This window comes from Oreochromis niloticus, linkage group LG15, assembly GCF_001858045.2.
Source record: "Oreochromis niloticus isolate F11D_XX linkage group LG15, O_niloticus_UMD_NMBU, whole genome shotgun sequence".
Taxonomy (NCBI): domain Eukaryota; kingdom Metazoa; phylum Chordata; class Actinopteri; order Cichliformes; family Cichlidae; genus Oreochromis; species Oreochromis niloticus.
Window position 1 is genome coordinate 38,016,181 of NC_031980.2, and position 27,676 is coordinate 38,043,856.

Below are 27,676 nucleotides of genomic sequence, written 5' to 3' on the forward strand. Positions count from 1 at the left end.
CAGATAAATCTTTAACAGCACATATAGTTGTTTTTTCTTTATTGATTTTTAACTACCGTTCTGATTAATTTACATGTTGAAAGGGAGTGGGAAGAAGTAAACACTTATTTAATCCCACCCTTTTGCCATAAATTGTCAGTTAATATTTAGTCAGCTTCCTTACTGATATAATTTGTAATAAAAATAGTGAACAGATTTCTGATATACTATATACTATAATATCACATCATGAATTTTTTTTTTTTTTTAAATAGAGACATTCACTTAATTTCAATATTTTCCTTTTCTTTATAGTTCGAGAAGATCATATTTTTATAACTCTTTTTGAACTGTTTTATGTTTGGACATTGCTTTAATTGCATATTCAGACTGTTCCACAGTTTCACTCCATGAACAGAAACACAGAAGCTTTTTCTTGAAGTATATACCTTCCCTGTTTTGAAGTTACAAAACCCCCTTAAATTATATCTTCCTTCTTTCAAAAAAAACCCATACTCTGAATATTACCTGGCAGTTCTTTATTTTTTGCTTTGAATAGAATTTGTGCTGTTTGGAATTTCATTAGATAGTCAATTTTCAATATTTCAGACTGCAAAAATAGTGAGTTTGTATGTTCCCTATAACCTGCATTGTGGATGATTCGAATTGCTTTTATTGCTTTTAAGAGTAAAACGTGAATGTCATGTGGTTTTATAGTTATTGCCCCAGACCTCTGCACAATAGCTTAAGTATGGTGAAACCAGTTAACAGTATAGAATATGAAGTGATGTTCTGTCAAATACCTGTTTTGACTTGTTTAGTATTGCAATGCTTCGTGATACTTCGGAATGAATATATCTTACGTGAGCTCTCCAGTTAAGTTTTTCATCTATTATTACCCCCAGAAATTTATTTTCACTGACTCTTTCGATATCAACACCATTTATTTGAATCTTTGCATTTGTATTTAAACTACTATTTCCAAATAACATAAGTTTAGATTTATTCAAATGTAATGATAATTTGTTTTTATCAAGCCAGAACTTCACTTTACTTATTTCATTAATCATATCCTCCAATAAATTCTGCAGATCATCACCAGAGCAAAAAATGTTTGTATCGTCAGCAAAGAGAACCATTTTTAATACTTTGGACACTTTACAGATGTCGTTAATGTACAAGTTTAAGAATTTTGGACCCAAAACTGACCTTTGGGGTACACCACAAGCAATGTCCATACATAAGGAGCAACCACCATTTAATTTCACAATCTGCTTCCTGTCACCTAAATAACTCCGGACCCAATCTAAAGCTACCCCTCTGACACCATAACGTTCCAGTTTTCTTATTAATATATCATGATCTATAGTGTCAAATGCCTTTGTCAAGTCTATGAATAACCCAGCCACATATTGCTTTTTGTCTATGGAATTTGTGATGTATTCTATTGAATCTAATAGTGCCAATGATGTTGATCTGCTTGATCTGAATCCATACTGACTCTCGGTGAGTAGTTTATGTTTATCTATAAATTTTTCCAGTCGGTTTTTAAACAGTTTTTCAAGAATTTTTGAGAATTGGGGTAGTAAAGAGACAGACCTGTAGTTTGTGAAATGGTGTTTGTTGCCAAATTTGTATAGAGGTATAACTTTTGCTATTTTTCATTCTATCTGGAAATTGACCAGTTTGAAATAATAAATTACAGATGTATGTAAACGGTTTTATAATAGCCTCAATGACTCTTTTAACCTCTATCATATCAATATCATTACAATCCAAAGATTTCTGATTTTTACATTTTTTGACAATTTCAAAAACTTCATTTTCATCAACGGCTGTGAGAAACATAGAATATGGATTTCTGTCAATCAGTGTATCCGGTTTTTCCTGTGCTTTCCCAGGATGAGTGATTGTTCTTGCTAAATTTGGTCCAGCAGTTACAAAGAATTTATTGAGACTATTTGCCACAACATCCATATTGTATTCTTCATGGTCATTACAAATGAAATACTTGGGATAGTTCTTTTGTCCAGTCCCACTTTTTATAACACTGTTCAGTATTTCCCATAATCTTTTATTATTATTTCTATTTATATCTAAATGATTCATATAGTATTCTTTTTTTTACTATATCTAAGTATATTAGTTAACCTATTTTTATATCTTTTGTATCTGATTTCAGCATCTTTAGTTCTCGTTCTTAAGAAATCTCTGTATAGAGCATTTTTCTTTATACATGCATTTTGCAGACCTTTTGTTATCCATGGACAGTCCATATATTTATGTTTCCTACTATATTGCTTTATTTGACAGTTGGTATTGTACAGTAATGTAAATATTCTAAGGAATTCATTATACGCACTATTAACGTCCTGTTCCTGGTATACTTCACCCCAGTTCTCTTTCAATAAATCTTTTTTAAATGCATTCATTCTTTCTTCTGTTCTTACTCCTCTGTACTCTTTTTTACTGTCCATTTTATTGATCTTGTAATTCCTATCATAGATTGTAAAAATTGGAAGATGGTCAGTTATGTCATTAATCAGGAGTCCACTTACAGTCTTATTTTCAATGTCATTTGTAAAAATGTTGTCTATGAGAGTTGCACAATGTGATGTGATCCTGGTAGGTCTAGTAATTTTAGGGAAGAGGTTCATACAGTACATTGTGTTTATAAATTCCTCAGTAGTTATATGTTTGTTTGGGTTTAGCAAATCAATATTGAAGTCTCCACAAATGAAAACTTTTTTGTGAGCTATTTCAATAAATGTTTCTTCTATCCAGTCTTTAAATGTCTCAATACTACCTGGAGCTCTGTATATACAGCTAATGATTACATTTTTACTTTTTTTTTTTTTACAAATTTCAACTGTAATACATTCTAGTACATTATCAATCACCATCGTCATCTTTTCCACCACATTAAATTTCAAGGATTTGTCCACATACAAGGCCACTCCTCCTCCTTTGTTTCGCCTAGTTATAAATGTGAATTCATAACCCTCCAGTTCAAAGTCTGTTCCTTTTTCCATATTGATCCAAGTTTCTGATAAGGCAATGACACTAAATGGATGTGAAAACTGGTTAAGATATTCTTTGATATGATTAAAATTAGCACAGACTCTTCTACAGTTAAAGTGGATAATTGATAATTTATTCTCAGTTTTAATCCTCTGATTGTAGTCTTTATTTGTATAATAGCAGCAATTGTTATTGTTAGATGAGAAGAAGTTGTTGTCTGGATCTATTTAATATTCCAAGTCCTGTGTGTTGTGATCCATATAGTTAAATGTTTTCAGTTCCAATTGATCATATTCTGCAACTGTCTGGATGATGCAGCTGTTTCTTCCAGATGTATCTGAGTTCTTCCTTCCAGTGTGTGTCATAAGTGAGTGTGTGGTTGTCTGTTACCTTGTTTGCCATCCAGATCATGTTGCTCACTGATATTTTTCGAGATCCGCCATGTTTTTAATGGTCAGAACTTTGGCTTCCTCTGCATGCAGTAAGGTTATTGAAATTTGCCAAAACGTGGATCCCGACCACCGTGAAAAGTTCCCAGAGGTACTTGATTCAGTCCACAGGATCGGACAACGACGTAAGTCCTCTTCTGCGCCACTGCCCCGCGCCATAATCCTGCAATTTACCATGAGACACTTTCGAGACATCATCTGAAAGGCGGCGAAGTGATCTGACTACCTGAAGACAAGGAAGCTCCATTTCAAAGAGGATCTCTCTCCTGTGGACCGAGAGAGACGCAACCAGTTATGGCCACAGATGGAGAAAGCACATAAGGAGGGGAAAATGGCCTACTTCGTCGAAGCCCGTGCTTTTGTGAACAGAAAAGAAATTCACTGAAATCCCTTTCAGTCCTGTTTGTGGATGTGCCTCAAGGTCTCTTTTCCTTATTGTTCTAAAGACTTAAAGTATGCTGTTGCTGCTAAAACATTTTTGAAGCACTTTTTTAGACAGAGTAGTTCTGTTCTCTCTGAAGCTTACACACTCTTCTCAGGGTAAAAAGTTAATTTACTTTTCAAAATTTCATCTTTATCATTTATTTCTTTTAATGCTAGAGGACTAAGGGACAATACCAAAAGGAAAGCTCTGTTTTTATATGCTAAAAGTTTGAATGCCGACTTTTGTCTCATAAAAGAATCCCATTCTGAACCTAATGATGCTAACTTCTGGAAATCCCAATGGGGTAAGGATTTATGGATGTCTCATGGCACAAACCATTCAGCGGGAACTCTGATTCTGAAACATAAGTTTAATGGGAAAATTATATTTTCAGAAACTGATCCGAAATGACATTTTATTTTGCTGGTTATTTTTTTTAATGATCGGACCCTCTTACTGGGAAACATTTATGGCTACAATAACAAACAGGAGAATACTGACCTAATACTTGTAGTAAATGAAAAAAAATGAGTCTTTAACAAGTAAAGAGATTATATTAGGAGGAGACTGGAATCATTCACTCAATAACAAGTAAAATTCAGGAAAGTAGTAATTATATGATGGATTTTATAAATGAAAGAGACCTAATTGATACCTGGAGACTTAAAAATCCCACAATTAAGGAATTTTCATGGAAAAATAGATCAGGTTCATTACCGTCTCGTGTTGATTATTGGTTAATTTCTGATCCTTTTTCCGAATATGTTTCTACATCAAAAATGTTCCCAACACCCTTGACAAATCATAAAACTATTTTTTTGGAGATATGTTTGTATGCCAGTAATCCGTCTAAAAGAGTGAATTCATACTGGAAATTAAATAATTCTCTTCTACTGAATGATTCTTTGGTAAAGGAAATTAAAACAAAAATAGATGAGTATTGGAACAAGACATGTGTTGAAAATGCTTTTAGAAAAAATTGGGAGTTAATAAAATTTGAATTGAAGTCTCTTTTAATGAGAAGAGGAGCTGAAATAGTTAAAAATAGAAAAAAAGAAGAGTCGGAAATAATTTCTGAAATTATCACTTTGTCAAGATCACCTGATAATTTATCTGAAGATAACCGGAACAGACTTCAAATTCTACAATTAAAATTAGATAATAAGGAAATGGCTTGAAGAGGGTGAACAAAACTCTAGCTATTTTTTCAAATTAGAAAAACATCACAATACACATGGCAGCATGACTAAACTTTGTTCAGATGGGGTCATCACACAAGATCCTCAAGTGATTTCCAAGACCTGTGAACTTTTTTTAATAAAACTTTATATAAATCCAATTTTTCTACAGAAGTCATTGAAAAATTTTATAATTCCTTAGGTAATATTAAAACAATTAGTGACAATAATAAAACTATGTGTGATGCCCCCATCACAACACTAGATATTGAAGGTGGTATTAATAAAATGAAACTTAATAAGAGTCCAGGGAATGACGGATTCCCTTCTGAATTTTACAAATTGTTTTCAAAGGACTTATTACGCTTTTTACATAAAGTATACATTGAAAGCATTGCTAATGAAAAGCTCCCTCCTTCCTTGACTCAGGGACTAATTACTTTGATTCCTAAACCTCAAAAAGATGTCCTTTTGATAGAAAATTGGAGACCTATTTCACTGCTGAATAATGATTATAAAATAATTGCTATGTGTTTGGCTAAAAAATTAAAATGTGCACTTAATGATATTATTAATGAAATACAGTCTGGTTTTATGACTGGCAGACACATAACAAACAGCATAAGACTGGTAATTGATATTTTGGATCATTCAGATTTAATCACAGATAATAGTTTCATTGTTTTTTTTGGATTTTTATAAAGCTTTCAACTCCATTGAACATGAATTCATGTTCAGAGCACTTGATAGTTTTGGTTTTGGAAATATGTTTAAACAATCCATTCAAACTTTATATGCAGATGCAAATAGCTCAATCAAACTCCCATATGGTACAACAAAAAGCTTTGATATCAACCGTGGGGTCCGTCAAGGTTGTCCCATTTCGGCATATCTTTTCCTTCTTCCTATGCAGTTACTCTCTATTCATTTTAAAAACAGCAGTGTAATAGTCTCTCAGTTGCTGGCAGAACTTTATCTATCTCAACTAGCGGATGACACAACACTTTTTTTAAAGGATAAATCTCAAGTTGGTGAAGCTCTCAAAGTTGTCAATAATTTCTTAATAGCCTCTGGTCTTAAACTCAACATTCCAAAATGTGAACTTTTCCCTGTTACATTCTGCACAGATACTATTATATCAGGTGTTCCTGTTAAAGATAAGGTTTAATATCTTGGTATTATCATTGAAAAAGACCAAGATGCCCTCTCCTAACTTGAATACAACAAAGATTTAATCTTTGGCTTCAAAGGGTTTTATCCATCACTGGAAGATCCTTGGTAGCCAAATTTGAAGGCCTCTTCAGACTTATTTATGAAGCTATGGCACTTGATGTTTCAAAAGATTTATGCACAAAAATTGATAAAATATTATTTAACTTCATTTGGAAAAAGTGAATACATTATATTTAAAAAATGTAATGATAAACACGTTATGTTCTGGTGGCCTAAATTCTTTAGATTTTACCTCCCTTAATGCTTCCTTTAAAATCAAATGGATCAAAATCTTTAAAAAAGAATCCCAATTCAATTTGGAATTTTATTACCAATCATATCTTTATCTCACTTGGAGGAATACACTTTCTGTTAAGATGCAATTACAATATCTCTAAATTACCGATTAAACTCTCCAACTTTCATAGTCAACTCTTATTATCTTGGTTAATGATATGCTCTCACAACTTTTCTCCCCATAAATAACTAATTTCAAACAATCACGATATTACATTTAAGAACAAATCCTTATATATTCAGAAATGGGTTGATAGAAAAATTTTATTCGTGAATCAATTACTGAATAATAATGATCAATTATTTTCTTATAAGGAATTTTTGTCTGTTTATGATTTTCCTGTCACTCCAAAAGTATATGCTCTAGTTTTTGATGCAATACCAGATGGGATGAGAAGGTTATTGGTGTCTTCTCCTAAAGGTAGAAATTTTGTTATTCCCAAACTAAATCCCGCTAGCATATACATTGGTAACATCTGTCCTTTATTGAGTGATAAAGCCAATCAATGTATTAGACAAATTATTCAAAGAGATATTGTTTCCAACCTGCAGCTGTATTTTATTGGAATAATATTTACAATGATATAGACTGGAAAAACACTTGGATTCTATCAAGGAACTTTATTATCACTAACAAGGTAAGAGAAGTTATTTCTAAGTTAATCCATAGATGTTATCTGGTAAAGACATATCTGGTTAAATTTAAGAAAAATATTGATAATGTAAATATCAACACTTCACCGAGTTCTTTTGATTCCTCAGAGGCATCCGATGGAAGACAAAACACTGCTCAGTAGACCATTTAACAGTTTATAACTTCTAGAAGGGAGATGCGTCCTGCACGACACGCTGCCGCGGATCTGAAAATGGTGGCGTGCCCCTGACAGTTTTATTACAGAAGTACTCTCATTCTAGTCTAAACAACAGCGTCTCAGTAACTTTCCACTAGAGATGGTCCCCTCTTATCTACATTTTCCCAGGCAAGCGTGAGCGAGAGTCTGCAGCTTTCTACTCTCCAAGGACACATGGTCTCATGCCTTTATTTTTCAGGGCTGTGTCCGCTTAATACTACACTATATAACTTTATAACACTTGTTAATAAAAAGCATAGCATTATTGAGGCACTGTAAATTATTATATTCCTCCAATACTCTGCACTTTTTGCAGCAATGCAGAGGAAACAAAATGTCGTCTTTTTTGGGAATGCACATATACACATATATTTTGGATTGATCTAAAAATTTTTATAAACACCAAAATAGATCCCTCATGTAAACTGAATTTTCAACATATTATATTTGGCCTCTCACATACCGACATAATAAATCCAGGAAAAAGATATATTATCAATCTTTTGATTTTTTTGCCAAATTTCACATACATTGTACTAAATTTTCACAACAGCGTCCAAACATATTTGCTTTTAAAGCTTTGTTCTCCAATTATCTAGAAAATCTAAATAACAGCACAAATTCCAAAGCATGTAAAACACAAGAGCTGTGTCGAATTTATAGCTTCCCTTGATTTATATGTCGTTTATTTATGCCTCGAGCACCTCTTTCTTTTTTAATCGTTTATTTTGTTTGTTTGTTTTCTCCTATATAAGTATACCTCTTTTTGTTTTCCTACTTGTATTTGTATACATGACTTGTAAAAGATACTGCAAGTTGTGACATTTTCATACCCTTTCTATAACTGCATTTTTATGTATATTTATTGTTCAATTGTTCAAATAATTTTTTTTAAAAAGGGCTGCAGAACCTGAATTAGGATACAGCCCATGTCTGAGGTTAAAATGAGACGTCAGACAGGCGGATACACCTTCACCGCCCCCTGCTGGTCCATCAGTGCACTATAAACATCAGTAAACTGCCGAGTCTCACCGTTGCAGACCTGCCACCAAACTCCATTTACAATTTGACTGATTAATGAGTTTGTTTGGCCTCAGATGTGAAGGAGCTCGTGTTGTTTATGTCATTCGCAGCACGTTCACCCTCCTGTCACGTGCACTCAATCTTCAAACTCTCCTGCTCTGTGTAGGGATGAGACCAGACCACCCGTCTGACCCACTCAAACCAGTCAGAGATAAAGAGGATCATTTTCAGCCAATAGAAGCAACACAGCAAACCTCAGTGTGATCCCCGATGTTAAATATGGACTTTTTTTTGTTTTCTCCCTGTAAACACACAGGACTGATCACACCTGTGGTTCAGGTAAATACTTGAGTGATGACATGTTTCTGAGTCTCAGGTGAGTGTGAGGGAGCTCTGCTGCCTTCCAGTGCCTGTTCACCGGTAACACACGGGCGGTGATTTATTTAAACTTTATTTAAAAAGTGAGTGACAGCAGAGACTGATAAACATAATTGTGTGAATGCCTCACAGGCATTCCTGTTTCTCTTTATTCTTTATCCTTTATTGTGTGGATGCCTTACAGCATCCACACTATTGAGTTCCTGTTTTTCTTTATTCTTTATTATTATTGCTTGGATGCTGGTTAAGCATCCACACTATTGAGTTCCTGTTTCTCTTTATTGTGTGGATGCTGAGCATCCACACTATTGAGTTCCTGTTTCTCTTTATTGTGTGGATGCTGTTAGGCATCCACACAATAAGTCAAACAGCTCCAAGCTGTTTGACTGACCTAGAAACATGCTGCCAGCACTATTAACAGCCCCTGTTTGTTCACTTCCTGCTGTGTGTGTGTGTGTGTGTGTGTGTGTGTGTATGTGTGTGTGTGCGAGCATCTCAATGTAGGATTCAAACTGAATATATTTAGACTGGTTGACTAATCCATTAGATCCTGTGTGTGTGTCCCCCTGTGCATGTGTGTTTCCATATGTGTACATATTTGTAATTGTGTGTATCTGCAGGCTGTTCTTTCTTTTTTTTCCTTTTTTTTTTTGCCATTTTTTCCCTGTTGAACAAGTACATTTGAGGGACCCTTACCATGTTCAGCATTTTTTCAGCTGTCCATTTTAGTTTTCCAATTTTTCTATTAAAGTTATTACTATTCTGCTAAATCATAGTATTTCTGCTACTTTTCAGTATTTGTGCTAAAAAACAGTATGTATTTCTGATTAATTATAGTATTTCTGCTAAAACATAGTATTTCCTCTAAATATAGTATTTCTACCAAATCATATTATTTCTGCTAAATACAGTATTTCTGCTTAATCATAGTATTTCTATATATTTCTGCCAGGTCCCCAGGCAGCCAATCCTCTGTAAGGACTGTAACATTCAAATTTACAAATCAGGGCCTGCACGGCTTCCCAGCCAGCCAATCATATGTCAGGGCTGGAGCATTCAAATTTACATATCAGTAGGGATGGGTACCAGTATCCGGTGCCATCATGGCACCGGTTCTGACATAAATGGTAGTAACCAGACCGAAAAGCAGCGCACATTTCGGTGCTTTATTTCGGTGCTTTTTTTTCCTGAGATGTCATACACTTTGGATTCTAGCCAATCATTTTACCTTTGCAAGCCTAGTAGGCGGGCCCAGGTACGTACGTTCTTTTAGAGCAGAGCTACAGATTAAAAATGCCCAAGTCGAAGCGGTCAAAGTCTGGCTGTACTTCACAGCAAAAGATGCAAACTCAGCAGCCTGCAACAAGTGCTTTAAGGTGATACTGTGCCAAGGAGGTAACTCCTCAAATCTGATGAAACACCTGGCGATGCATAGCGTTTTTTTAAAAGCCGAGAAATGCACCGTATTTGATAGCTTACTGCGAGACCTCACACCGTGCACATCTACTGCGGGTGGGTTGCCTGTTATCGGACCGGAGTTAGCAACATCCCCCAAAAACCCGAAGAGTAGAGTCCTGGCCCATAGCCCTGCCAGTGTAGCAGAAATGATGACGGATGATGATGGCAGCAGCAGCCGTTCTTCTCTGGGTCAGTAGCTTAATGTTGTCCGTGTGTAATTTATGTTGAGTAGGCTAACCACGTTATTAAATTAATGCATGTAAGGTGAACTAGCAAACACCGTCGTAGTTACATGCGGCTGTCTTCTTGTTTGATGGCAGATACTCCCTTCACCCTGGCCAAAAAGGCTAAAATGACCAAAGAAAAAGTGGAAAAGAGCTAAACATGAGAGGTTTTTGGACAAAGTTTGTGTTTTTTCCCCATTGATTAAGCACTGCTCCCAGCCAAGAGTGATACCATAAATCCCCTATAGCTGCAGAAAAGGCTAACATTGTTATCTTTTTACAAAAAAACAGCTGAACATGAGAGGTTTTTGGACCGTTTAAGCACCGGCACTGTTTCAAAAGTACCGGTTTGGTACTGGTATCGGATAAAACCTAAATGATAGCCATCCCTACATATCAGGGGCCTTCATGGCTTCATGGCTTCCCAGCCAGCCAATCATATCTGAGGGCTGAGACATTCAAATTTGCATATTGGGGCCTTCATGGCTTCCCAACCAGCCAATCATATCTGAGGGTTGAAACATTCAAATTTGCATATCAGGGCCCGCCCAGCTTCCCAGCCAGCCAATTGTCTGGGAGGGCTGGTACATTTAAATTTACATATCAGGGCCTGCTCTACTTCCCAGCCAGCCAATCATCTAAGTCATATATCTCTAATAATTCATATTTTTATTTTAAATAGTCAACACTTGATGATTCCCCCATCTCTTCTGAACAAAACGGTGTAAGAATGACAGTTCTAGCCCCTAAGGTAAGGAAATTATGGCCATTTGTTTGAGGGGAATCCTCAATATGAGAAATACACTGCAAAAAGCTGGTCTCTCTCTGTGCCTGTGTGTGTGTGTGTAAAAGGTTGCACCAAGGACAACTGTTTAGGCGGGAAACAAGCAGCCTCTCTGATTGGTGGATTCAAATTGAGCAGCTTCAGGCTGATTGACTGACCTAGAAACATGCTGTTAACAGCCCCTGTTCACTTGCTGCTGCTGCTGCTGTGTGTGTGTGTGTGTGTGTGTGTGTGTGAGAGAGAGAGAGAGAGAGAGAGAGAGAGAGAGAGAGAGAGAGAGAGAGAGAGAGAGACCCTTTTTATGGCAGCATCTCACTGTTGGATAAAAATATAATATATTCAGACTGGTTGACTGGAACAGACCCTGTCTGTGTGTCTCTCTCTGTGCATTTGTGTGTCCATATGTCCATACTTGATTTTGTGTGTATCTGTTGGCTGTTCTTTCCTGGGATTCTTAAAAATTTATTTTTATTTCTTTATTTTCTTCTCACAGGTGAACAACAATTAGTTTTGAGGAAACGTAACCATGTTCCGTTTTTTTCCAGCTCGTCATTTTACTTTTCCAATATTTCCACTTAAGTTATTACTATTCTGCTAAATCATAGTATTTGTTCTAAATCATTGTTATTAAGCTATATCATAGTATTTCTACTAAATTCTGTTTTTTTTCTAAATATATCATTTCTGCTATGTTATAATATTTGTGCTAAACCAGAGTATTTGTGCTGAAACATAGTATTTCTGCCAAACGATAGTATTTCTGCTAAATTATAGTGTTTGTGCTAGAACATAGTATTTGTACAAAATTACAGTATTCATGGTACATCACAGTGTCTCTGCTAAATCACAATTTCTGCTATGTTGTAGTATTTTTCTAAAACATAGTATTTCTGTAATGTTTAACTATTTTTGGCTCAATATATTATTTCTGTTATCTTATACTATTTCTCCTAAATTCTTGTATTTCTGAGAAGTTATCATATTTCTGCAAAGTTACAATATTTCTGATAAGTTCTGCTATGTTATTGTATTTCTGCCAAGTATCATGTTTCCTCTAAGATATTGCAGTTCTGCTAAGTAATTACATTTTAGCAACGTTCTTTTGCTTCTGCAAAGTTATTACAATTTTTTTGCTACTTTTTAGCTTTTTCAGCCATTTTCAGCAGACAGCTTCACCGTTACGGCATCCACACAGCATTTTTGCAGGAAATGCAATTTTTTCTAGTTGAGTTCCTGTTTCTCTTTATTGGGTGGATACATCCACACTATTGAGTTCCTGTTTCTCTTTATTCTTTATTGTGTGGATGCCCTCAAAGGGCTTCCACACTATTGAGTTCCTGTTTCTCTTTATTGTGTGGATGCCCTCAAAAGGCGTCCACACTATTGAGTTCCTGTTTCTCTTTATTGTGTGGATGCCCTCAAAGGGCTTCCACACTATTGAGATTCTGTTTCTCTTTATACTTTCTTATACTTTATTCTGGTTGCTTCCGTACGTTTTTTGCCGCTTAACTACTCCCTCAGTTTTCAGCCGATTTTCACTGTTCAAACTCTAAACTGTTCTGCTCTTTCTGCTAACTTAGGCTATGACTTTTGGTGTTTATTACTATTATACTTTTTAAAATATTACACTTTTTTCCTTTAATTTGTCCCATTGAAATGAATGGAAAACTTCCGCAATTCTGCTAAAACTTGCTTGTTTTTGAAACTTAACTACTTCCTCATACTTTCACCTAGAAACTCCATTCAAACTTTAAAATGTTCTCAAAGTATTGGGCTATTCCTGTCTGATTCAGCTTTTTCAGACCTTCTACCGTTTTAATCTTATCTCTCTTTAAGTTTTCAGTAGCAAAATTGTGATTTTTCAGAAAATACATGTGTTGCTATGGTTGCTATGCAATTAACTCAGAGGCTTTCAGAAAATGTCACTATCACTGTAGTGGAAGTTACAGATTTTTATCAAATCGCCTCAGAGCAACACAAAGTCTTAAAACTCTCCATAGAAAGTCAATGGAGAGTCTGTTCAAAATCACAGCTGGGACTCTCTAATGAGAGGCTTTTTTCAAATCGTCATATCTCTTTAACAAAGCAAAGTTAGGACATGAGGCTTGTGCCAATATATCTTCAGACACTGCTGATACTCACAGTGGAAGCAGTTTTTACAATTATCTTACCGTTGAGCAATGAATTACGTTTGTTTGAGGGGTGGAAATCTGTCCTCCTCTCAGTTTTCAAACTCCGAAAATGAAGCTGTTTCTTCTCTCGTCATATCTCCGCAACGGAGGTACAAAGAGCAATGAAAATCACAGTCAAAATACACCAAAGTCCGCTGATTCACCCAGTACAAGAATTATGCTGCTAGCCCTCCTAGTTTCTGAATTACACGACGTTTTGTAACTCCAAAAAACGGCGTTTTTCACCTCTCATTCATCTCTTTTCAGCGCAACTTTCTGCTTGTTTACCTCTTTTCAGCAGAAATTCTGCTGATTCACCTCCTTTCTGCAAAATTTTCAGCCTTTTCTCCTCTTATCAGGACAATTCTCAGCAGCTTCTGCTCATTTCAGCAGAGTTGTCCATCTCTCCACCTCTTCTTTGGCAGAGTGAGTTTTGCTCAGTGAGATGAGTAGCTGCCTTGAGACCAGGAGGGCCAGGTTCGAGTCCTGCTCAGGGCAATGTTTTTTTTTTTTTCACCACCATACAACTTTTTGCAACTTTTCATCTTTTTCAGCTTTTCAGCAGACAGCTTCAGCGTTAAGGCATCCACACAGCATTTTCGCAGGAAATGCAAACTTTTTCTAGTACTTTATTCTAGTTGCTTCCGTATGTTTTTTGGACGTTAACTACTCCCTCAGTTTTCAGCCGATTTTCTCCATTCAAACTTTAAAAAATTCTGCTGTTTCTGCTAATGGGTGCTATATCTTTTGGTAATCATAACTTCTATACTTTTTGAGATATTGAATTTTTTATGCAATATTTTTTGCCCATTTCTGCCACATTACCAGTGGGGTCACTAGTTTTCCTTGCCCGATTGAGCTGTGTTTTAGCTCAGTGAGATGAGCAGCCGTTCTCAGACTGGGAGGCCCGGGTTCAAATCCCGCTTATGGCAACATTTCTTTCAGTTAACAGTTAAACTTTTTTTAACTCAATTTCAGCTTTTTCACCCCTTTTCAGCAAAATTTTCAGTTTTTTCACCACTTTTCAGCACAAATCCCAGCTTTTTCTTCTGTTTTCAGCAAAAACCTCTTTTCAGCAGAATTCTGAAAAGGGTTCTGGAGAACTCTTTTCAGCAGAAATTCTGCTGATTGAACTCTTTTCAGCAGAATTTTCAGAATTTTCACCTCTTTTCAGCCCAAATTCTGCTTATTCACCTCTTCTGCAAAATTTTCAGCCTTTTCACCTCTTATCAGCACAAATCTCAGCTGTTTTCAGAAAAAACCTCTTTTGAGCAGAAATTCTGCTGATTCATCTCTTTTCAGCGCAACTTTTTGCTTCTTTACCTCTTTTCAGCAGAAATTCTGCTGATTCACCTTATTTTTGCAATATTTTCAGCCTTTTCACCTCTTATCAGCACAATTCTCAGCAGCTTCTGTTCATTTCAGCAAAATTGTCAGTCTCTCCGCCTATTCTTTTTCCGAATGAGTTTGGCTCAGTGAGATGAGTGGTTGCCTTGAGACCAGGAGGGCCAGGTTCGAATCCTGCTCAGGGCAACATTTTTTTTTCACCACCATACAACTTTTTGCAACTTTTCATCTTTTTCAGCTTTTCAGCAGACAGCTTCAGCGGTCAGGCATCCACACAGCATTTTCGCAGGAAATGCAAATTTTTTGGATTTTTAGGATGAACCGGGATGTTCGTCTCCTCCTGAAGGCCCGCAACACCGCCTTTAGGTCAGGAGATGCACACGCCTACAGTACAGCCAGGGCTAATCTAAAGAAGGGCATCAAAAAAGCCAAACACCATTACAAAAAGAAGGTAGAAGAACACTTCTCCAACTCCAACCCCCGACGCATGTGGCAAGGACTCCAGACCATTACAGACTACAGGACCCACAAACCCTCCCCCACATCCTCTGATGCCTCCTTCCTCAACGAGCTCAACAACTTTTATGCTCGTTTTGAGCGAGGGAACCCCACAACCACAACCATAACTAGTGCTGTCAAGAGATTAAAAAAAAAATAGAGATTAATTAATTATGATTTTTAATTAATTGATCTAATTAATCTCTTTTTTAATCTCACCTAAAAATAGCTGAGGAAAGCCCTCAACTTATTGTGGCAGACCAAAAGACTGATATATAACAAAGAAAGTGACTTTATAAAGTCATTTATTGTTTAACAAACGTTAAACAGATGCAACCATTTACATACTGTTGTATTCTTTTGTAAAATAAGTGGAAAAATAAATACAAATAAAATCAAATAAATTAAGTGCTGCAAGTTAGCACATCAGAGTTGCTCTTTTCTGAGCAATACAGCACTGAAATTCCTCTGCTTCAGATAATGAAAAATAAAACTGACATTGCAGTGCTGCAAGTTAGCACATCAAAGTATTCTTCCATCACAAAAAAAAGTGCTGAACATCAAGCAATCTATTCTAGTAGGCTACAAATGACACAGCAGCTATGCTGACCACATGTGTCTCATTTCTTCTTCCTCAGCCAGTCGCTAAGACACACCAGCCTGGTAACATTTTCTGGAAGCAAGGCTGCCCTTTTCTTTTGCACTATGTGGCCTGCAAGGCTAAAGAGTCTCTCACAGGGTACAGAGGTAGCTGGGGAGGCCAGGTACTTTTGTGCTAGGACTGACAGCTTTTCATAGACTCCTGAGTGAGCATACCACTACTGCAGGGGACAGTCATCAATACTGATGCTGGGTTCTGCTCTGTAGCGCTGCAGCTCTCCAGACTCAATTCCATCTTCTGAGTCAGAGTCAGACCCCAGAAGGAGTTCGCTCCTCCTCTTCTTCTGAGCTGGTCCATCATCCTCTGTGGAGGGCTGGAGACTATCTGCTCTTCTGGGCTCTGCTGCCTGGAGCATATTCTCCAGAATGGTCCACACCTGAATGAATGAATGAATGAATGAATGATTGTGATTAAAACTAAGTGCTTTTTTTTTTATTTTATTTAATCTTGTAAAGAACTTTGTGTTCCATATAATAAATAAAAGTTTGATTTGATAATGAATTGGACTCATTAGTCCAGCTTAACCTTATTGTCCTACCTGTTCCCTCTTTTCTCTTGGAAGACATTTCAAATCCTTAAACCGTGGATCCAATGCTGTGGCCACCTCGAACCATATCTCGTTGCCATTAGCTCGTCGTGCTGCCAGATCCTTCTGGAAGGCATTCTTGAACTTCACCACGTAGGCAGGATCATCATCAGTAATGTCCATGACACGGTACAGATGGCGAAAAGCAGGCAGCACTACAGAGCAAGAGACGTAGGCCTCACCACCCAGCAGCTCTGTCACATACCTGCAGAGGTGGAGAGGTTTGCTAAATAAACCTAGCTGGATTCATTTAAATCAAAGTGTAACTGATTCCCAATTTAATTGTCCTTAAAAGTTCCTTGTTATGTTCATTAATTTTGATTTTACACATGTAACAGTAGTTTATATAATTAAAATGGGAAGGTGTTTATTTGAACTTACTTGCATGGTTCAAGCAGGAGCTCCAGCCTCTGCAGTTTCGCCCACTCAGCTTCGGTTGGCAAGACCAACCTGTGGTTCTGTTGGTCCAACGTAGCCTGGACAGCCTCTCGGTTACATAGGAGGTGTGAGACCATTGCGAGAGTCGAGTTCCACCTGGTGGGTACATCCTGTATAAGTTGATCGCTCTTCTTTCCGAGTGCTACTTGTTGTTGGTTAAGTTCTGTGGTACTCGCAGGGCTTTGTTTAAAATGACCAACAATCTTGCGGCACTTTGCCAGTACACCGACAAAACCACTGCTATCGAGACATACCGTGATGGTCCTCTGGAGAATGTGAGCATTGCAGGCGATGTGCTCATATGGAAGTGCTCTCATAGCAGCCAGCATGTTTGCTGCGCTGTCTGTGCCAATGGTGGATATCTTGTTTTCAATACCCCAGTCATTTGCTACCTTGAGGAACTGTTCGGCGCATTTATCAGCAAAGTGCCTGGTTTCTGTTCTCATGACGGTCAGTGCAAATGAGTTGAGGTTCCACTCACTATCAATAAAGTGTCCAGTCACCCCAAAATAGCTGTGGTTGCCAGCTGAGGTCCAGTGATCTCCGGTTATAGCAACACAGTTGGGAGAATCCTCCGCCAAAATCTCAAGTTTGTTTTTCTTTTCGCCGTCGTACATTTTGCTGATTTTGGTCGTTACTGTAGTCCTGCACGGCGGCTTGTATGACGGGTCATTGGACGCAATTTGCAACACCTCTGTCAATCCTTCGTCCTCTACTATATTTATCGGCCTACAGTTCATCGCTATCCACTTGGCAATAACATTAGTCAGCCTGTCGGTCGCAGACTTGCTCATACGAGGGGTATTCTCTAGTTTTGTTTGGCGAAAAGCTTTGCTCTGGCTTGCTATATTGCTAACGTCTTCACTGCTAGCTGTTGCTGCACTCGCGGCTGGGTACTTTGCGTTGAGGTGATAGGCCAAACTTGAGCTGCTTCGGTGGTAAGCAAACTCCTTCTTACACTCTAGGCAGACCACTTTACCTTTGTCAATGGTGCCGTCGGGGCGTTTATGAAATACAAATTTCCCGTTCATTGGGCCAACAACTCTCAGATGCGCCTCCATATCCACACTGTAAGCTAATCACCACTTCTCACCTTGACCTCACGACGTGACTCCACCCCCAACAAGTCAAGCACAAGGAGCCCAGCACATAAAAACGGATTTTATAACATAGCAACTCTCATACAAAATCAATGACGTCAAGAGATTAAAAATTAGATTAACGAGATTAAAAAACATAACGCGCTAAATAGCATTGTAATTAATTAATCGCAATTAACGCGATAATTTGACACCCCTAACCATAACAGACATGACGCCAGACCACCAACCTCTGACTCTCTCCCCCACCGATGTAGGAGCGGTGCTGAGCAGGATCAATGTCCACAAGGCTGCAGGTCCTGATGGTATCCCCGGGCGTGTTCTCAGAGCGTGTTCTGGGGAGCTTGCAGGAGTGCTCACAGACATATTCAACCTGTCCTTGGCCCACGCTGTGGTACCGGCCTGCTTCAAATCCACCTCCATCGTCCCGATACCCAAAAACTCCAACCCATCTAGCCTCAATGACTACCGCCCAGTAGCCCTCACCCGCATCATCACTAAGTGCTTAGAGCAGCTGGTCTTAGCACACTTCAAATCCTGTCTCCCCCCCACCCTGGACCCCCACCAATTTGCATACCGCCAGAACAGGAGCACAGGGGATGCAGTCTCCATCGCACTGCACTCTGTCCTCTCACACCTGGACAACAACAACACCTACGCCAGAATGCTGTTTATAGACTTCAGTTCAGCATTCAACACAATCCACCCCTCACAACTCATCAGGAAACTGACAGACCTGGGCATCAGTTCCCTCATCTGCAAATGGTTACTGGACTTCCTGACCAACCGTCCCCAACATGTCCGACTGGATAACCGCTGCTCATCAACAATCACAATGAACACCGGTGTACCACAGGGCTGTGTGATGAGCCCTTTCCGCTACTCCCTCTTCACCCACGACTGCAGACCTGCTGATGGTTCCAACACCATCATTAAGTTTGCAGATGACACCACGGTGATTGGCCTCATCAGTGACAACGATGAGGCCGCCTACAGGGAGGAGGTGGATCATCTGGCTGAGTGGTGCGACACAAACAACCTGCTGCTTAACACCGAGAAGACTAAGGAGCTCATCGTGGACTACAGGAGGAATGCTGACCCACATCCACCCATCCACATTAAGGGGATGGCTGTGGAGCGTGTGAGCAGCTTCAAGTTCCTGGGAGTCCACATCTCCGAGGATCTCATCTGGATGACCAACTGCTCCAAGCTGGTCAAGAAGGCTCACCAGCGCCTCTTCTTCTTGAGGACTCTGAGGAAGAACCACCTGTCCTCAGACATCCTGGTGAACTTCTATCGCTGCACCATCGAGAGCATCCTGACCAACTGTATAACAGTCTGGTACGGGAACTGCTCTGCCTCGGACCGGAAGGCGTTGCAGAGGGTCGTGAAAACTGCCCAGCGCATCGCCGGAGCACCACTTCCTGCCATAAAGGACATCTACAGGAAGCGGTGTCTGAAAAGGGCTGGGAAAATCATCAAAGACCCCAGTCACCCATCACATAGACTCTTCACCCTCCTGCCCTCTGGGAGGCGCTACAGGAGCCTCCGGACTAAGACCACCAGGTACCGGAACAGCTTCTTCCCCACAGCTGTCAGACTCCTGAACTCTGCCTCCTGACATCTGACCCACGTTAAACTCATGGACTGAACATACACACACCCACAACCACTAGCACTTTACCACTACTGTATAGTTCTGTGTAAATAATCATTCTGTACATACGATAATTTTTAATCCCACAACTGTTTATAACTTACATAGTTCACATTTCTGTATAACTGTATATCTCAGATTTCTGTATAGTTTTTATTTCATATTTATATCCTGTTCATAGCCTGTACATAGCTTGTACTCACTACAGCCTGTACATACTTATAGTTATAGAATATTCATAACATACTTCACACTGTGTACATTATAACATACCATAATAGACCCATTTCTGTAATATACTTACACATCTCTATTATTGCTAATATATATTGTAATATATCTATATCACGACTAAAGCACTTTCTGGATGGATGCAAACTGCATTTCGTTGCCCTGTACCTGTGACATGTGCAATGACAATAAAGTTGAATTCTAATTCTAATTCTAATTTTAAAATGACACACATGAAAGTAAAAAAAGGATAGTTTGAGTTATTTTACATAATTTCTTTGTTTTTATTAACAGAAATGTTGTGTAATTATGGAAATCTTCATCACAAAATAGTGGAACATTGACTTGATGCTACTCTGTACAAACCTCTGTGATATTGATGTGATCAGGTAAGTATCAGGGTGTTAATCAGCTGCTTTGGTGTTCATCAAATTAAAAACAGGTGAACTAGAGGAGCAACAATGAGACAAACACAGAAACAGGCATGGGTTTACAGGTGGAGCCTCTCATGTTTCCTCTTCTTACTGCTTTTTCAGTGTCACTGCTGCTAGCATACTTTGACCCTGCAGAGGTTGGACAGGCAGTCCAACTGTTCCAGGATAATCCATCAGTTTGTACCATTGTCAGAAGGCCTGCAGGATCAGGACCAGTAATAATAATACATTGGATTTTTATAGCGCTTTTCAAGGCACCCAAAGCGCTTTACAATGACATTATTCATTCACGCTCACATTCACACACTGGTGGAGGCAAGCTACGGTTGTAGCCACAGCTGCCCTGGGCAGACTGACAGAAGCGAGGCTGCCATATCGCGCCATCGGCCCCTCTGGCCAACACCAGTAGGCGGTAGGGTAAAGTGTCTTGCCCAAGGACACAACGACCAGGACAGAGAGGCCGGGGATCGAACCGGCGACCTTCCGGTTACAGGTGCCCTGTATCTGATCTGATGAATTAATCAGATCCTTGTAAAAAGAAAACATGAATATTCTGCTTCCTGCTCTGTAGGTCCTTACCTCTGCTGACCAGGAACACCACAAGGTCTAAGATGTGATCTTCCGGACATGATCAAGTGATCATGTTAATGTGGTTCAGGTCTTCACACACTGAGAAGAGCCTCTGTCTGATATACATGCTGGTATCACATGATTCATACCTGTGGACCGTAACATCGATGTTATCTTTTACTACAGTATACCAGACGTACCGGGCGATGGAGGCTCTGCTCTTATTTACTTGTTGGTGAATCCGGGTACCCGAGCTCCATTGAGGTGTAAATTCCAGTTTTCTTTACTGAGGTGGGTTGTTGAGATGTCTGCTAGCAGATGGAGGAGGAAAGTCTGGAACAGAGGAAGTTGCTCATTTTATTTCTGCAGGACTGTTTAACTGCTGTGCAAAGCCTCATGGACTGAACACCTTCATCTAGTTTGTTTTGTGTACAGTGTGAACTTATTTCAGATGTATTGTATGTTTGTACAGTCATCATCCACTGCTGAACTGAAGTGTAGTTTGCTTTTTTCTGTTGGACCTTAAAGGAAGGACGGGGTTGGATGAGCAGCATGAAGATCACAGTTTTGACTTCCTGTGAGATGATCACTGAGGTTTTACTGCATTGCTGTTCACCTGGATCACATCAGAAGATGATGTGAGACCTGATTAAATTTAAAGCAGTGACAGTTTCTCCCTCTCATCACTATCCACTCATTTATTTCTACGGGACATTAAATATGGACTTTTTAAAATGGACTCTGGTTTGTGTTTCAGCCTGTAAACACACAGGACTGACCACACCTGTGGTTCAGTTAAATATCTAAATGATAACTTGTTTCTGAGTCTCAGGTGGGTGTGAGGGAGCTCTGCCGCCCTCTAGTGGCTGTTCACGGGTAACACACAGGCTGTTTAAACAGTCAGTGACAGGAGAAGTAAAGACACTGATAATCATGGTTGTAAACATGATGAACCTGCTTAAGTTTTATTCAAAGCAGAAAAAGAGCTCAAATGTAGGCTGAAGAGCAGAACTAAGGAGAAACCAAACAATAACATAATAACCAGCTCTATCTCTAACATTGCTTTCTGTGTGTTATACACCATACTGTACATAAAGCAATATAATACAGTAAATACACATCTAAACACCATGATAGTAAAATAAGTGTAGGTATCTTACACAGACCTGTTTTTTAATTAAGTTTCACCACAAAAATCAAGTCAGCTAAACCTCTGAAATATTGATCTGGTCAGTTTAGTAGCAGAGGAGGTTGTTAATGAGTTTTCATTAAGGTAACAGCAAGTGCACTAGAGGGGCAAGAATGAAACAAGATCAAATAAGGAATGGTGTTAGGGTAGAGAACACTGGTATTTTTCGCCTCCTCATCTTTTCTGACTCTTTTTTTCACAAGCTTTTAATTTGGCTAAGGTCAGTGTCACTGCTGGTAGCATGATGCGATACTTGGACACTACAGATGCTTCATTACAACTCCTCCAGGATGACTTATCAGTACGTACCAGAGGGTTTGCTGTATGTCTCAGAGATGGCTTGGAGGAGATTCCATGAGACAGGCAGTTACTGTAGAAGAGCTGGACAGGGTTGTAGAAGGCCCTTAACCCATCAGCAGGACCAGTATCTGCTTCTTTGTGCCGGAAGGAACAGAATGAGCACTGCGCAAGCTGCAAAACTACTTCCAGCGTCCACTGGTGTGAATGTCTTTGACCGCAATCAGAAAAAGACTTCATGACAGGGCCCTGAGGGCCTGACGTCCTCTAGTGGGCCCTGTGGTCACTTCTCAACACTGAGGGGCATGACTCACATTTGTCATAGAATAACAGAACTGGCGGGGCCACCACTGATGCCCTCATTGTTTTACAGATAAGAGCAGGTTTGTCCCTAAACACTTGACAGGCATGAAAGAGTCTGCAGAAGCTGTAGCGAGTGGGCCTGTAACATTGTTCAGCATGACCAGTTTGATGGTGGTTTCAGTGATGGTCTGGGGAGGCATAACCATGGAGGGGCGCAAGGGCTTCTACAGGCTAGTCAACAGCACTCTGACTGCCATTAGGTGTCAGGACGAAACCCTTGGACCCACTGTCAGTTGGACCAGCCCCCTCATCTGAACAGGATTGTATACACAGACGGACACATTTGTGAGGACATAAACTATGCGTTAGAATGTTGTTGAGTGTTTCTGTTTGCAGAGTACACAGAGGAGAGCTCAAAGCTAAGAGGCCATTTTTGTGTTTATTACCTTCTGTGTGCCGCTAGGGGTAACTTTTTGTGTTTGCAAACATGGTATTTAATTAGCATCAGGTGTTGTTGGTTGGAAGAAGCAAACGGTTTGTGACCACTGCACGGTTGTGATTTATGTTGAAGTATGTTGGATACTAAGAGGAACAAATACAAATGCAACCTGTTAAAATACCTCAACTCTTTGATCTTTGGGCTGAAGGAAGAACAACACTCGATGCTCAATCAACAATCACTTTAATCAATACAATTCTCTCTATTCCATACAACACTTTGACCATTATAAACATCCGGACGGGAGATGTGCACAGGAAGGTGTCTGGCAAAATCTTGAAGTGTCTGACCCTTTCTCACATTCTTATAGTTTCGGCCCCCCTCCAAACTAAGCATTCACATTCTTTCTCTCTCTCAGGGAGCCTAAGTTACGACCTTGGTTTCCTGTTCAGTATGTTTTCTTCTCCCTAAACAGAGAAATAAGGCCACGATTCTACACAAACTGCATTTCTTATAAATCAGCAGTATAATGCATCATAAAATAGTGTAATATTCCATTTCTGTTTTTTCTCAGAATAAACAATTGCCAGCAGCTGTTCCATGGTTGTTGGAGAGGCATCAGAGCTATTCATCAGAATCATCATGGCACCCAACGCAAGGTATAAATAGCACTGCTAATGAATGGCCATTTATAAAAGGTGTGCACACTTACTGATCAAGATGTAGTTCCAATGCATTGGTGGTCAACCATAATGAGTCTGATTTATAAACTTTTGCACGTTCATAGGGACCCTCAACACTTGTTAAATATTTGAGTTTTGGAACACTTGAACTACGGACCCACCTTACTTGCTAGCATAGCAGCCCTAAAAGAGAAGCATGCTTTGGAGGAACAGGGACTAAAGCTAAGGAGGAAACACGAACAGCTTGAGCTTGAAGCTTTATTTTCAATGAGAAACGTGGCAAAGACCAATTGATTGTGGACTTCAGGAAGACCAGGAAACACTTGACCCCTGTTTCAATCCAGGGGGTCAGTGTTGACATTATGGAGGACTATAAATACCTTGGAGTACACACTGACAATAAACTGGACTGGGCTAAAAACACCACAGCACTTTACAGAAAGGGCCAGAGTTGTCTGTATTTTTTGAGGCGACTGAGGTCCTTCAACATCTGCAAGAAAATGCTCAGGATTTTCTATGGGTCTGTTGTGGCCAGTGCGATCCTCTATGCTGTTGCATACTGGCGGAGCAGGCTGAGGGTCGCAAGTGCCAACAGACTCGATAAACTGATTCGTAAGGCCAGTAATGTTGTGGGGATGGAGCTGGACTCCCTCAAGGTGGTGTCGGAGAGGCGGGTGCTGTCCAAGATAAAGAAAATGTTGGATAACACCTCCCACCCACAGTTCCAGAGGGGAAAAAAATGTATATATATATATGTATATATATATATATATATAAAAATCTACAGCCAAACTCAATACATTAGTCAAAGAAGATAAAACTTCAAAACAAATATAAACGCAGCATATCTGCAATGATCCTACCGCAAGCAGAAATACAAATTGAACATCTAAAAGCTCAAGCAGGCAACACAACACAATTTCACAATTTGGATCCTCCACCTTGCATATGGATTTTTACAGTGGGAGAAAGACAGTCTGAGGATATTTGTAACATTTTACAAAGCCAAAATGAAATAACTGCAACCCTTGTTCAGCATGCATCATTACCATCCAGGAAAATACCTGTATTCAATGGTGATCCTCTTCAGTACATCTCTGTCATCAGCACGTTTGAACAAGGAGTGGATGAAAAGGCCAACACTGCTTGTATTATTTGGAGCAACTTACAAAAGGACAGCCGAGTGAGCTAGTATGCAGGACAAGGCCGTATACAAGCAAAGCAACTGCTCAAAAAACACTTTGGAGATGCATATATCATCTGCAGAGGAATGGCTTATTTGAAGAGTTTCAGTCAGGTTTCAGAGCTCATCACAGCACAGAAACAGCTTTAGTGAAGGTTACAAATGATCTTCTTATGGCCTCTGACAGTGGACTCATCTCTGTGCTTGTCCTGCTAGACCTCAGTGCTGCGTTTGATACTGTTGACCATAATATCCTATTAGAGCGATTAGAACATGCTGTAGGTATTACAGGTACTGCACTGCAGTGGTTTGTATCATATCTATCTAATAGACTCCAATTTGTTCAAGTAAATGGAGAGTCCTCTTCACACACTAAGGTTAAATATGGTGTTCCACAGGGTTCAGTGCTAGGACCAATTCTATTTACATTATACATGCTTCCCTTAGGCAGCATCATTAGAAGACATAGCATAAATTTTCACTGCTATGCAGATGACACGCAGCTCTATCTATCCATGAAGCCAGGTAACACACACCAATTAGTGAAACTGCAGGAATGTCTTAAAGACATAAAGACCTGGATGGCCGCTACCTTTCTGCTTCTTAATTCAGATAAAACTGAGGTTATTGTACTCGGCCCTGAAAATCTTAGAAATATGGTATCTAAGCAGATTCTTACTCTGGATGGCATTACCTCGGCCTCCAGTAACACTGTGAGGAACCTTGGAGTCATTTTTGACCAGGACATGTCCTTCAATGCACATATTAAACAAATATGTAAGACTGCTTTCTTCCATTTGCGCAACATCTCTAAAATTAGAAATATCCTGTCTCAGAGTGATGCTGAAAAACTAGTTCATGCATTTATTACTTCCAGGCTGGACTACTGTAATTCTTTATTATCAGGATGTCCTAAAAACTCACTGAAAAGCCTTCAGCTGATCCAAAATGCTGCAGCAAGGGTACTGACAGGGACTAGAAAGAGAGAGCATATTTCTCCTGTTTTGGCTTCCCTTCATTGGCTTCCTGTTAAATCCAGAATTGAATTCAAAATCCTGCTCCTCACATACAAAGTCTTAAATAATCAGGCCCCATCTTATCTTAATGACCTTGTAGTACCATATCACCCCATTAGAGCACTTCGCTCTCGCTCTGCAGGCTTACTTGTTGTTCCTAGAGTATTTAAAAGTAGAATGGGAGGCAGAGCCTTCAGTTTTCAGGCCCCTCTTCTGTGGAACCAGCTTCCAGTTTGGATTCGGGAGACAGACACTATCTCTACTTTCAAGATTAGGCTTAAAACTTTCCTTTTTGCTAAAGCATATAGTTAGGGCTGGACCAGGTGACCCTGAATCCTCCCTTAGTTATGCTGCAATAGACATAGGCTGCCGGGGATTCCCATGATGCATTGAGTTTTTCCCTTCCACTCACCTTTCTCACTCACTATGTGTTAATAGACCTCTCTGCATCGAATCATATCTGTTATTAATCTCTGTCTCTCTTCCACAGCATGTCTTTATCCTGTTTTCCTTCTTCACCCCAACCGGTCGCAGCAGATGGCCGCCCCTCCCTGAGCCTGGTTCTGCCGGAGGTTTCTTCCTGTTAAAAGGGAGTTTTTCCTTCCCACTGTCGCCAAAGTGCTTGCTCATAGGGGGTCATATGATTGTTGGGCTTTTCTCTGTATTTATTATTGTGCTATCTACTGTACAATATAAAGCGCCTTGAGGCGACTTTTGTTGTGATTTGGCGCTATATAAATAAAATTGAATTGAATTGAATTGAATATAAAGTCACAACTGCTTACCTTGAAAAATAATTAGCCTAGCCTGTCATTAAAAATGAAGATGTGAAAGCGTTTCAAGCATATTTTCTTTTCTTACATGATAGTTGTAATGTCATTAAACGCTGGAATATATTCAAGAACTGGACATGCCAACGAACATAAAAATCATTTTGTGGAAATTGCCATACAAAACGAGAGAGAAATGGGGAGCCTTTGTCACGGCCAGGTGGATCAGCTGCACGCTGATCAGCACTCTCTCTCTTCCTCTCTCTCTCCTCTTCTCTCTCGCCGGGGCGGAACTCACTGTGGGTTCACGCCCTCGGCCCACGCCCTCGGGAGATGAGACACCTGGGTCTCGTTAAGGTGATCAGCACTTGAGCCAGGAGGTGACTGCTGTTCGTCGCTGGATCGTTGTCTACCACGCGTTAGTGAAGCCAAGCTACAGCAAGTTAGTTAAGAGTGTTTTCCTGTGTGCGTCGTACTTACCCTGTCTCCCTGTCTACAGAGCTCCCTGGATTTTTCCCCCGTGTGATTTCCATGTGGCAGTGTCGGAGTGTGAGCCTGTGATCGTGTGAGTGGATATTCTGAAGAACGCGTGCTTTCCCCTGGACTTCCCTGGAGACCCCTTCTCCCCTCACTCAGCTGTATATAGCACCCCCCCGCACATTCTTGTATATACACCTGGTGCATTGTAAATAAACCCTTCTTGTGAGCATCAGAACCGGAGTCCTGCGCTTGAGTCCTCCTCCAAACCGTAACAGCCTTTGCATATGATATATTGGAAACCTGTAAAAGTAGGGCTTGGTTTCAAGATTTGGTTGCATTTATTGA

At 39.5% G+C, this 27,676-nt stretch overlaps 1 protein-coding gene across 2 annotated transcripts in view; it reads right to left on the reverse strand.

Moving 5' to 3' along the window:
* Positions 1–284: 284 nt before the first annotated feature.
* Positions 285–27,676, reverse strand: part of LOC109199848 (uncharacterized) — an 827,125-nt gene continuing 799,733 nt past the window's right edge. Inside the window, exons 1-2 of one of the 2 annotated variants that reach the window (XM_019355178.2) lie at positions 7,302–7,406; positions 285–3,715 (exon numbers count right to left, since the gene is read on the reverse strand). In XM_019355178.2, coding sequence (XP_019210723.1) covers positions 2,085–3,011 — 927 coding nt within the window. In that variant the 5' untranslated portion in view covers positions 3,012–3,715; positions 7,302–7,406 and the 3' untranslated portion in view covers positions 285–2,084. Of the gene's footprint in view, positions 3,716–7,301; positions 7,407–27,676 lie in introns of those variants that run through there. The other variant, XM_025898756.1, reaches the window with a different exon arrangement.